The following is a 13,148-nucleotide window of genomic DNA, read 5'->3' as shown; positions in this document are numbered from 1 at the left end:
ATGTTTATGAAAACTACTAAGCTACAGCGGAAGACTTCTATCATCAGATCGTGGCACATCCCAGCTATCCCAGCACTCAACTCATACCTGCTCAATATCTGCTCACCATCCCCGAATGGATCACCGCATGTTTTAAAACAATAAACCGGGGTAAGTACTATTCACACAATTTATATAACCAACAATACAGTAATCAAGACAGCTCAAGCAGTCACACACAATCACCCACTCCAATCAATCTCCGTCACCGACGTCCACTGGATCACCCGCCAGCTGGGGGACCGCACCGCACCCACCAAATCCCCGCTCATCATACCGAGCGATAACCCTGTTCCATTAATGTGCACATCCCCTTCCGTGGCGGGTTCCACGAAGGGCGAAATTAGGGCGTGAAGCCACTCCCGCAAGTGACTCCACTCAGCCGAGAACGCATCTCGAGAACCAGAGACAAACAATCAGCAATCACAATACAACATCAACAACCGTCTGAATCAATCAACAATCACTAACTACAGCACAATCACCACACATTATGTAATTAATACTGAGTAGGGAAACCCTACCTGGAAAGCACAACAATCAGACGATCTCACAGCTGATATCAAAACGCTTCCTCTACGAATCCTCCTCCTAATATACAAACACATAATCACTACCAATCATACAAACAACAAAACCTCCAAATCCCCAAATTAGGGTTTAACCAACTTTAATGAAATGCTATAAAAACGGTATATAGGTCTTACCCTCGACGCAAGGATCACAACGGTATAAAGAAAGGTAGAATCCGACCTTCCAAGCTCCGAGATTTGCCAACAATGCGATTAAAGCGAATGACGTAGTTTGATTTCTCTTCTCACGGTGATTAGGTTTTAAAAAGTGTTTTAAGAACAATGACGGAAGTATTATATACTCTAATCGCATTATTAACAAAACCCGAGAAATCATCCCCAGTAATGGCTTACTCGATCGAGTAGCTAAGGTACTCGATCGAGTGCCCCCTTACTCGATCGAGTATCCACGTTACTCGATCGAGTACCCAACATGTCATAAACTATTTTAAACTGCAACTCACCCTTACTCGACAGAGTAAGGCCTACTCGATAGAATATCCAAAGACTCATAAATACGTAGTATTGCAGTTACCCAATTCGATTTCAGGCCAAAATAAGGAGTATTAATCCAATTGCCTTGATTACCATAGATTCGACGAATGCTGGTTTATCGCATACCGGCACCCCTCAAATGTCCTTCGTTGCTCCTCAACTTTTGTGTGGCCGCTATACCTTATCCGAGGAATCTTTTGCGTGATTTCCGGCGAATTTTGTTCCGGATCCATGGAATCCCGAAAACTGTGTATTATACTTTAATTTGAGCCGTTCAGGAGGTCATACAATATCATATTTCTTTTTCTCCCGCCTTTTCAATTACGTGTCCGAGGTCATTTCAGGATTTACCCAATTCGATTTCAGGCCCAAATAAGTAATATTAATTCATTTTCCACGATTATCCGAGGTTCGACGAATGCTGGTTTATCCATACCGGCACCTCCAATGTCTTCCGTTGCTCCTCAAATTTTGTGTGGCCGCATCACCTGATCCGAATAACTTTGTGTCAGAGTTCCGAAATTTTTTGTTCCGGATCCCTTGAATCCTGAAAGCCGTGTATTATTATATACTTCAATTTGAGCCGTTCGAGAGGTCGAACATGATCACGTTTTTTTTTCTCCCGGTTTTTCAACCAAGTGTCCGAGGTCATATCAGGAGTTACCCAATTCGATTTCAGGCCCAAATAAGTACTATTAATCCATTTTTCACAATTATCTGGGGGTCGACGAATACTGGTTTATCGTATATCGGCACCATCAAATGTCCTCTGTTGCTCCTCAAATATTGCATGGGCGCTTTACCTGATCCGAGGATTCTTCTGTGTGATTTTCGGAGAATTTTGTTCCGGGTCCCTCGAATGTTGATAACTGTGTATTATACACTTGAATTTGAGCCGTTCGGGAGATCTTACCGGACCACGTTTCTTTTTCTCATGGTTTTTTAACTACATGTCCGTGGTCATTTTAGGAGTTACCCAATTCGATTTCAGGCCCAAATAAGGAGTATTTATCCGATTTCCACGATTATCGGAGGTTCGGCGAATGCTGGTTTATCGCATACCGGCACCTCCCAAATGTCTTCTGTTGCTACTCAAATTTTGTGTGGCTACATTACTTGATCTGAAGAACCTTATGTCCGAGTTCCGGAGATTTTGTTCCGGGTCCCTCGAATCCCGAAAACCGTGTATTATACACAATAATTTGAGCCGTTCAAGAGGTCGTACCGGACCACGTTTCTTTTTCTTCCGGTTTTTAAACCAGTGTCCGAGGTCATTTCAAGAGTTACTCAATTCGATTTGAGGCCCAAATAAGGAGTATTTTTACATTTTCCACGATTATCCGGGGTTCGACGAATGCTAGTTTATCGCATACTGACACTCCCAAATGTCCGCCGTCGCTCTTTAAATTTTGTGTGGCTGCTTTACCTGATCCGGGGATTCTTCAACGTGATTTCCGGAGAATTTTGTTCTGGTTCCCTCGAATCTCGAAAACCGTGTATTATACACATCATCTTGAGCCGTTTGGGAGGTTGTACCGGACCACGTTTCTTTTTCTCCCGGTTTTTAACCATATGTCCGTGGTCATTTCAGGAGTTACCCGATTCGATTTCACGCTCTAATAAGGTGTATTAATCTAATTTCCACGATTATTCGAGGTTAGACAAATGCTGGTTTATCGCATACCGGCTTCCTCCAAATGTCCTTCGTTGCTCCTCAAATTTTGTGTGGTCGCTTTACCCGATTCGAGGAACCTTCTTTGTGATTTCCGGAGAATTTTGTTCCGGGTCCCTTAAATCCCGAAAACTGTGTATTATGTACTTCAATTTGAGCCGTACGGAGGTCGTACTGGACCACGTTCTTTTTCTGCCGGTTTTTCAACTACGTGTCCGAGGTTATTTCAGGATTTACCCAATTCGATTTCAGGCACAAATAAGGAGTATTAATTCATTTTTCACGATTATCCGAGGTTCGACGAATTCTAGTTTATCGCATACTGACACCCCTAAATGTCCTTCGTTGCTCCTCAAACTTTGTGTGGCCGCATTACCTGATTCGACTAACCTTGTGTGTGATTTTCGGAGAATTTTATTCCGGGTCTCTGTAATCTCGAAAACCGTGTATTATACACACTTTAATTTGAGCCGTTCAGGAGGTCGTACCGGACCACATCTCTTTTTCTCCCGATTTTTTAACCATGTGTCCGTTGTCGTTTCAGGAGTTACCCAATTCGATTTCAGGTTCAAAAAGGAGTATTAATCCATTTTCCACGATTATCAAAAATTCGAGGAAGGCTGGTTTATCGCATACCGACACCCCCAAATGTCCTTCGTTGCTCATCAAATTTTGTGTGGCCGTTTTTCCAGATCCTAGGAACCTTCTGTGTGATTTCCAGAGAATTTTGATCCGAGTCCCTCGAATCCTGAAAACCGTGTATTATACACTTCAATTTATGCCATTCGCGAGGTCGTAACGGACCAGGTTTCTTTTTCTTTCGGTTTTCGTAACACGCGTGACGTGTTTGAGGTCATTTCGAGTTATTCTATTCGATTTCATTTCCAAATAACGAGTATTAATCCATTTTTCATTATTATCTGAGGTTCAGCAAATGTTGGTTTATTGCATAACGGCACCTCTAAATGTGCTCCGTTGCTCCTCAAAATTTGTGTGGCCGCTTTATCTGGTCCGGGGAATTTTCTATGTGATTTTCAAAGAATATTTTTACGCAAACCTGGAATCCTGAAAACCGGGTATTATAATACACTTAAATTTGAGTCGTTCGAGAGACAGGATTAAGTTTCTTTTTCACCCGATTTTTCTACCGCGTGTCACCTTCATTTTTAGGATGGTTTGTACAAAGGGAAATGAGATTATGTCATCGGACGAGGGGAAGTGATCAATACTCAATAGTGTAGAATGGCCTGAATAGGTTAATGGGATGTTTTTTGAACAGCCAACTAGTCTGGTCCTAAGTCCTAACTACGGAGTAGTTAGGACCGACTTGTTAAAAGTTTCTAGTTCAATTTTTACATATTTAGGACGAGTATAGTTTAGCTGAGGAGGTATGACACGGCCCGACCCCAATCTGACTCGTGATCATCTCTAGCCGCTGGTAGTCTGGTATCCGCTCACATGAACCATGTGAGCTTGACTGAAATGCTAGACCCTATATAAAATGTTTGCGACGGTGGTAAGTAATATATCCGATTACATTTCTTTTTCTCATAAAGTCTCAGACTCTCAGTAACATCCACTAATAATTTATGAGTTTCCAAATGACTGTCTTTTTTATGTTTTTTAAAGCACCTATATCTTTAATCTTTTAATCTGTGTCAAAATCAAATTTCGGTTGCCATATTCGTAACACGACTAATTCGAATTCATAATACGAACGGCTGATTCGCATCTTTGCGAGCATAATTTGAGAAATTCGTAGCCAAACACCATAATCCAGGTAATTTAGATTCGTGATTCATGAGCTAACTAAGCAAATCCGCCAACTCAAAAACATATATATAGATAAATAATCGAAACGGAGGGAGGGGTACAACGTAATTATATTAACCACGGGTCAATAGTAAATAATTGCGTAAATTTTTCGGTGATATCTCATACTAATCTCTCGGTTCCAAAACTGTACCACAATCAAATCCCCTGTTGAGCTAAAAAAATTAATTCAATTATACCCGAAATAATTCCGAGTTTCAGGCACTGTATCAAGAACATTACATTGTATGCAACATGTATTACTGAATTCTGTTGTTCACGACTCGGACATTGAAGTTTCACAATGTCGTTAAGCATTTGATCTTCAGTAAGCGACATTTTGTGTGTCGATATTGACTAGGCTTATAACTACAAGGGTGGTAATGTTTCTGTTTCTGACATATATCGGACATGCCACCGATTGCAGTTAAAACATAACAATCTATAGCAGAGTACATCACTATGCACACCAACATGCAGCAAATATCTGTTACTTTACTACATACTCGGTTGGCTGTCCGATAACTATGGAATTACACAACATTTTATTTTAGGCTAAAAATATACGACCTTTTTCAAAATAACTATGCTAACACTTCCAGCTGAGTCGAAGTAATATAACACACAATGCATATATATAGGTAAAAGAATTGTATACATCTCGAGTTTGTATTCACTCCACAAATTGTCGCCTATAAGAAAAAATATCTGACAAAATATACATAAACTACAAGATCGAATTGCCAACTAATTCTAAATTCAGCAGAAACTAATCCTATATACATGAATGACTTATATACCACACTTTACCAAGAAGTAATACCAACAACGAATGTTCAGCTAGAAAGTGTAGTTAACCAGGCAAAAAAGTAAAGGTAAAGTAGGGCATATAAAAAGAGACTTACTTCTAAATCTCGCAAGCAAAAAGATGATTCGAAGGGAAGACCTTGTTTCGGTTATTCTAAATTATCTTCCAAAATAACAGCAATTCCATCAGAACTGCACTGCTTCTTCAGACTCCAATTATCCATGTTGCTGGTTGGAGTACGGGTTCTCGGGCCAATAGTAAAATCAATAGTACTAACTGAACGAGTAAGTATTCTTCTTGCTGATGAGCCAGGAGTTGGTGGATGCCCGGAAGAAGAAATATTTATCTCAGAATGCAATTTACTGTCAGGGATCTTCCTGCGACATATGTCGAATACTTTCAGACGAGTTTGAGGAGAAAGTTCCTTGATAATACTAAATACAGCCAACTCGTGATTTCGCTTCAGATCATCCATCTCTTTTTGTTGCTCATTTAACAAGTCCTGAAGCTTGTTGGCAATTATACTGCTTTCATCGGTATTCACGTTAGAATCCCCGCTTATTTTCCCAACTTTATCAAACTCAACATTTTCGACACGCTCGGGAGAATTATCCCCTTTCTTGTTAGCATCCCCTTCTGGGAATTCCGTTTTATCTTCATTTGTTTTTTCTTCATGTGATTCTTCATGCAAGGTGCTACCCCCGGGCTTTAGGGGTAGATGGACATTTTGAAATGTTTGGGTGTCAGTATTTGGGCTCAAAGGGTGGGACCTAACAGGAGAAAATCCGCCTCCAGTCCGAGGAGAGTCAGACCAAAACTTGCGACCGGAAGGCAATTGATCTGGGTAAAAACTAGTGCCTGAAAAGGGAGATACGACTGTCAGCTGAGAGACATCGTCCTTGTTTTCAGGGGGAGGAAGCGGAGATGCCTCTTCTTTGCAGTCAGACATGTTGCTATCAAAACCAGAATCACCGGTAGACGAGTCCCTGGGTGACCAATCCGGGATTAGAGCTCTAATTTCAGAGTCAATCATGTCGGCTATGGTTGGAATATCTTGGTCCGTTAGGTCCAGTTCATGAACCATTTCACTAGCAACTGCGATCGACGTGTCTGCTTCAATGTCAAAAGGAAAATGAATATTGCGACAATTACCTGGACAGCACAAAAAAATTCAATTACTCATCTGATAATGGATATTAAGGAGGTTCACAATGAATACCTCGATGCCACAAGAGCTCCCACGAAATGTGGGTCAAAGGGACGCAGACTAACTCCCGTGTTAACACAGACTTGCTCTTGTGTTAACAAAGAGGCTGTTCTGTTGTCACATGACCCAAAAATGAAAAGCATATCGAGCATTGCATTGAATTCTCTACTGCTTCACAAGAAAAAGAAGTGCAACCACCTTATCGAACCATTCTATTTCGTTCCATCAAAATCCAAAACCTAATAGGTAGTCTTTGACTAACAACAGAAATACAATGAATAAGAGATGGCAAAAGAACAAGGAAAACCTGTAGTATCGGTTATTCTCAATTTAATAAATATAGTGTTGACGTCTTTCCTTTCCCCCTGCACTGTAAGGTCTCTAGTTGGTCCAGGATGAGAGTCGTCCGCTTGTTTTGTACCAGTATTAGAATTATTTCGAGTGACCCCTGCAAGTTTATACAGTTGATTAAAAGAAAGGTAAGGAAGACCTTAAAGCTGTCTACCAAACAAGCAAAGCCATGCCTGGATGCTGTAAATTAACATGTAAGGAGCGGCCAGTGTTCTCCAGATGAACATCTGACAAGAAAGGATCCCGGAGGAGTTCTTGGGCAGTCAATCTTTCAGGCAAGTGAGCAATACATTTTTCTATAAATGTTTTGACCTCAGGATCCGTCACTTTCACCAAAGATGCAGGCTTTACTCCCTAGCAATGAAAAAGAGACTTAAGAAAAACTTTGATAAACCCAGTTGATAAACAATATATAACACATATAGTAAGGACAGAAAAAATAAAGCTACACTGGCCATGCATAATGATTCAAAGCTCTAACATAACCGAGCCATTTACCAAGTCATATAAGCACACCTTGCGGATCTGTAACAAGTCCTAACAACTAAATAAGGGTATAAACTGAGGGTGAATACGGATGGAAAGTACATAAGGCTTGGAAAGGAATATAATACTCCCTCCGTCCCGGTCATTTGTTGTCCTTTGGTTTTGGCACAAAGACCAAGAAAAGAGGAGAGATTCAATTACTAAATGACTGTGGACCAAATTGAGTGTGAATGACCAAATTGTTCACCAAATGCATTCCTAAAATAGAAAAGACAACAATTGACCGAGACACCCAAAAATGGAAAAGAACAACAAATGACCGGGACGGAGGGAGTATCATCCATTGGACGTTAAAGGAGCCCTTTCTCCCGTTAAAGGGTCCGTATTCCCAACAGTACATTAAGCCAGTAATAATCGTCAGGACTCAAGGCTTCCAACTAAACTGGACAGTTGAAATAGGCACGCACCACACAAGCGAACAGCCAGACATGCAACTATATACACAAATAAGCAAACATAGAGCTGAGTAACTAAATGGAATTCTAAGCAAACATGGAATTCTAAGCACAAAGACCAAGAAAAGAGGAAAGGGCCAATTACTAAATGCCAAGTGGAACAAATTGAGTGTGAATGATCAAATTGTTCATCAAGTTCATTCTTAAAATAGAAAGGACAACAACTCACTGAGACACCCCAATATGGAAAAGGACAACAAATGATCGGGACAGAGGGAGTATATCCTTTTTGGAGATCTCTCACACAGTCACACGGTATACGAAACCCCAACATATCCTCTCCCAGACACATACTCTGAGTACCAAGGAAAATACTCCTACAATGATAAGCACCTCACACTACCTCTAAGCATTAAAAGGCATTGAACTATTGAAGAGACTAGAGGTGATGCAGCATCCTGTTCCACACTCCGTGCCACAGGATAAGATCCTTAATCACATAGATATAGAATATGAGACTGTTTGTCTCTTCAAGTGTCAGCAGTAAACTCTATGACATTGAAATGACCAAAAAATTGTGAACTGGACAGGGAGATGGGGGTATAGAAAACTCGTTTAAAAGATTTAAAGTCAAGAATCGACTCACTGATGTCACTTTCTTATATATCTGAGCAGCGTTGCTACATTCTGTATAAGGGTACTCAAATGTCACCAGCTCCAACAGGCACATGCCAAAGGCATAAATATCAACGAGCTCGTTGTATTCCTCTTCATAAAGCTCAGGCGCCATAAACTCTGGTGTGCCTGAAATGAGAGTATACACACATTACTTCCAAGTTCTACCAGTGAGCCTTGTATGAGACGCTCTGACATGTGCTCATCAAACCAAACCCTTATGTATTCCTCATTTGATTACATGGTAAATAGTGAGTCTCACATATGTGAGAATGTAACCATATCATGCAAGTTCTTGTATGCTTCCTCAGCTAGTTAGCCAAATACTAACCGTGGACCGTGGTTGAGACATGCACTTAAATCAATTAACAAACATAACCAAACTACATCTCACCAATGACACTGTGAGCTGCATTTGCATGGTGAAGAATGGCAGCCAATCCAAGATCACCAATTTTTACCTCACCATGGTTGCCATTAACAAAAATGTTATCGCACTTTAGATCCCTATGTATTACAGGAGGATCATGGCTATGAAGGTACAAAAGACCTTCGAGAATTTGTCGAGACCATTTCTTCAGTGCCCTCAGGTCAACATGCTTATGCTTCTTCCGGTATCTACCAAAGAAACGAACAAAACCTCAACAAGGGCATACAAATAAGTGAATCAAAGTCATGTCCAGAAGCTAACAAAAGAAAGGACCACAAACATACTGCCGTAGAGTGCCTGAAGTGAAGATCTCGGTAATGAAGTTTATATGCTCATTTTTGGTATCAATCCAAGAATTATAAAACTTAATAATATTCTTATGCTTCAATGTCTTAAGGAGATGAACCTCCGAATAAAGCCTTTCCAAATCCTCAGAATTGCGAAGCAATTCCGAAACTTTAACTTGATTCCATGCTACTTCTATTCCTTCTAACTCGTCAAAAGCTCTGTATCTAAATGAATTCTTTCATCAAGGATAAACAAAGTACTTCCTACAAATTTATAATGTTCATAAGACAACGAGCTAGACCGTCTTAAACTTACCAACATAATCATCATTATAGCTATTGTTAAACACTTAAACTAGCTACTATGTATATAGCATGAAAAGAATCCGTCTTAAGCTTAAGACGGTCTCAAATGAGATTCTGTATGCTTACACAACATAAACAACAGGAAATTAACCAAAATAGCAGCTACTTAAAAAAAGGATACACTTTCTTAAAAGCTCCTTTCCCTAGAATTTCCTTATACTGCAAAAAAAAATCAAGTAAACCAATAAATTAAGACAAATTCCGATTTTGCATAAAACAAATTGCACCCATTATTGTAGAACATACCACTAAACAACAAAAACAGTATTAAATGCCAAAAAGTGCGTTATAATTCAAAATTGCAGCTCCCTCCGTCTCAATTGTTTACCTTTGATTAAAATACCCCTCATAAAAAATATAAAAGGTAAACAAGTGAACGGGACGGGGGAGTAATAGATTAACCATTAACCATATGATTGAATTACTGACCCGACCATAACGGCGAGTTGGATCAATCTCTGCAAATTCGGGTTCTGGATCATCCGTTTCTTGCTCAGATGAACCTTCAAGGGGCATTATTCAACCTAAAATTGAAAAATTGATCACACAATTTAAATCAAAAACGCAAAAGTTTTCAACTTTATTGCAAAATTGATTCTTTGAATCAAAACCCAGTTGAGGAATCAATTAAAATCAAAGACCCAGATGCCTAATTATGAAGAGAAGATCAAAATGATGACTAATTGGAATTGAATTTTGATCAAAAGGGTAATTAGAAAAGAGAGCCGTCTGAATTGGGTTTCTGCAGATTAAGAAAGTGCGCGATGTTTTGTTGAAAATTATGAAATCATTAAATCGACAAATTTTTCTGTTTGAATAAAGAAGACAACAACAGGAAGAACATGAAAGGGGAAAAAAAGCAAAATTTTGTACGTAATGATTAGTAAATAACCAGCAAAAAAAAACAAAAAACAAAAAAAGTCTACTCCAACGGGTCGAAGAAAAAAAGTTTGTCGATTTTTCAACTTTGCCCTTGATTTGATTCTTGAGACTTCAAAAAAAAAAAAAAAAAAAAAAAAAAAAAAAAAAAGAGGCGGCCACGGTCGGTTCGTGTTGGGTCGGGCCAGTGAAAAGAGTCGGATCGAGTATGTGGAAATAATCGGGCTCGGCAGGTTGCTTAGGCCTGTATTTAAATTGGATCGTGTTTGGATTGGTTTGTGCGAGCGGAAGAATGTCTTTAAACTTTTCGACGAACTGGAATGCGGGCCAATGGAAAGAGTCCGACGAGCATGTGGAATGAGTCGGGCCTTGGCAGGTTGCTTAGGCCTATATTGGACTTGGATCGTGTTTGAATCGGTTTGTGTGAGCTCAATCATGTTCTTTAAACTTTTTTTACGAACTGCAAAGTGGATTCGATTGTGAAATTTTAATCGTGATCTGGTCCTTTATAAAGGCAAGTCGGGATGTCAGATCAAGCGAGTTATAAGGTGGCGACCCGATGTGGCAGGCCAAGTTGACAAGCTTGAATGACTACCTCAAGAATCAAGATAATACTCCCTCCACTTTCCTATTTTCACCCCATTTTCCTTTTTTGGCAAATTATCTATTTTCACCACATTTCTATTCTTTCCTTATTTGGACTACCTTTTTCATTTTTTAATCATTCTTTTCACCCCACTTACATCTTTTTTATTACTTTTTCATTCTTTAATCATTCTTTTCGCCCCACTTACAACTCTTTTATTATTTTTTCATTCTTTAATAATTTTTCTTAATATCCGTGTAAAAAGAAATGGGGTGAACAAAAAAAAGTGGAGGGAGTAATAAAGATCGTTGCATAATATACAACATATTGTAATACTTATACATTGTATAAATTATTTTATAAGTATTAATGTTTGATGAGGTATAAAAGGTATTTTAAAGTTGTTGACTTTTTGACATTGTAAAGGGTCTTATTTGAAATTTATCGATGGTGAAATATAAATATATTAAACTAGTTTTAAACCCGTGCAAAATTGCACGGGTATGTATTTGGGCCAGAATTAATGTTTTTTGATGTATATTTGTTTTTGCATTTCTATTATACCTATCTAATTTGTCTAAATCAACGATGTACATAATTAATGTTTAAATTTATTACAAACATGTGTTCACATGCACTGGTTTATAAGGAAATAACGTAATCTACTCTTGTAAATAAAAATTGCATACATAAAAAACTTTACATTCGGATAAAAGAAAATCTAATAATCAACTTTAACATATGCAAGTTATTTTAAAAATTGAAAAATTTCATGATACACTACATTAGTAGTCGTAGTAGAAGTACGTATATCTGAGTCACAAATTAAAATTTTCAAGCCTTCTTTTCGGGTGACCCTGGAAGGTGCGACATAAAGCTGGCCATGACTAAACACTGGTCTTGGAAGATAGATGTTGACCTGAGATAAAGACTGCCCTTGACTCTTGTTTATCGTCATTGCAAAACAAACAGCGGTGGGGAATTGTCTTCTACTGAAACGTACCGGAAATCTTCCGAATTCGGAGTGCGACACTGATAGTAAAATTGCCATAATTTTTGCTCCAAGTACATAAATCCCCGGTGATGAACGGCTTTCTATACAGATCTGAGAGGATTATTTTTCCTAGAAAAAACATATTTTAAAGTTTTTCGACTTTTACATTATCGTGTTGTTATTATTTAAACAATATTTGTTATAACAATTGTGAATTTTAAATAAATTATTAAAAAAAAATTAATCACTTGTAAATTACAATAAATTTATTTATTTGTTTTTTTAGAGTAACAAGAAATTAAAAATAGCTTTAAATGCTCGTTGATATTAACTCGGTTTCCTATCATTGTCACCTACCAATTTCGGTGTTCGCGGCTGATAGTTAAGATGCCGAATTTTATATTCCAAGTAAATATTCCGTCATGATTGATTTTTTGAAAAAAAAAAATTTGTACCCTATACTTTTAAAAAATTATGTTGTGATTTTGTTGCTGCATGGTACAATAATAGTAACAAAAATATATGTAATTCATTTCCGTTTTATGTTCGATCCCGTATATAAGTGTAATTCCTTCCTGAAATTATGTAATTTTATTGTGTAATTTTGTTTTTTAAATTATGTAATTCAATTACATTTACTCGCATTTGTAATTAATTCTTCGTATATGTTATTAATTTTATTTACACGGAATGTAAAAATTTTATCATAATATTAATTCGAAGAATATTTTCATAATATGATTTTATATAATTTGTTGCAAAACGGAATTTATCGCATATTTCAACAAATGACGGATATCTGAATAATTAAATACATTGCACACTCATGGGTCCCACCGTAACATGGATTTTAAAAAAAAAAATGCATTTATGACGTGGCGTGATGTACAGTGAGTATTGTCTTCTGAATTTATATAGATAAGATTGTTGAAAATGAAATAATGAAAAGGCACATTTGGTGCAAATCACAACACCAATATTAATTCACAATACAATTACAATTACTTTTATATTCATAACACGAGATAAATTAA

The 13,148-nt window shown here is 38.0% G+C and overlaps 1 protein-coding gene across 1 annotated transcript; it reads right to left on the bottom strand.

Moving 5' to 3' along the window:
* Positions 1 to 5,203: 5,203 nt before the first annotated feature.
* On the bottom strand, positions 5,204 to 10,628 carry LOC141652590 (putative serine/threonine-protein kinase WNK3). The gene is made up of 8 exons (XM_074460127.1): positions 10,085 to 10,628; positions 9,777 to 9,814; positions 9,287 to 9,514; positions 8,967 to 9,190; positions 8,544 to 8,701; positions 7,130 to 7,310; positions 6,913 to 7,053; positions 5,204 to 6,550 (listed from the first exon to the last, which is right to left on the bottom strand). Exons 1-8 carry the CDS (start codon positions 10,169 to 10,171, stop codon positions 5,547 to 5,549), a joined length of 2,061 nt encoding a protein of 686 aa, XP_074316228.1. The 5' UTR covers positions 10,172 to 10,628; the 3' UTR covers positions 5,204 to 5,546.
* Positions 10,629 to 13,148: the final 2,520 nt, after the last annotated feature.

This window comes from Silene latifolia, chromosome 4 (assembly GCF_048544455.1).
Source record: "Silene latifolia isolate original U9 population chromosome 4, ASM4854445v1, whole genome shotgun sequence".
NCBI classification, from domain to species: Eukaryota; Viridiplantae; Streptophyta; class Magnoliopsida; order Caryophyllales; family Caryophyllaceae; genus Silene; species Silene latifolia.
The sequence above is the reverse complement of the archived record's forward strand: the minus strand, read 5'-3'. Positions and strand labels throughout refer to the sequence as shown.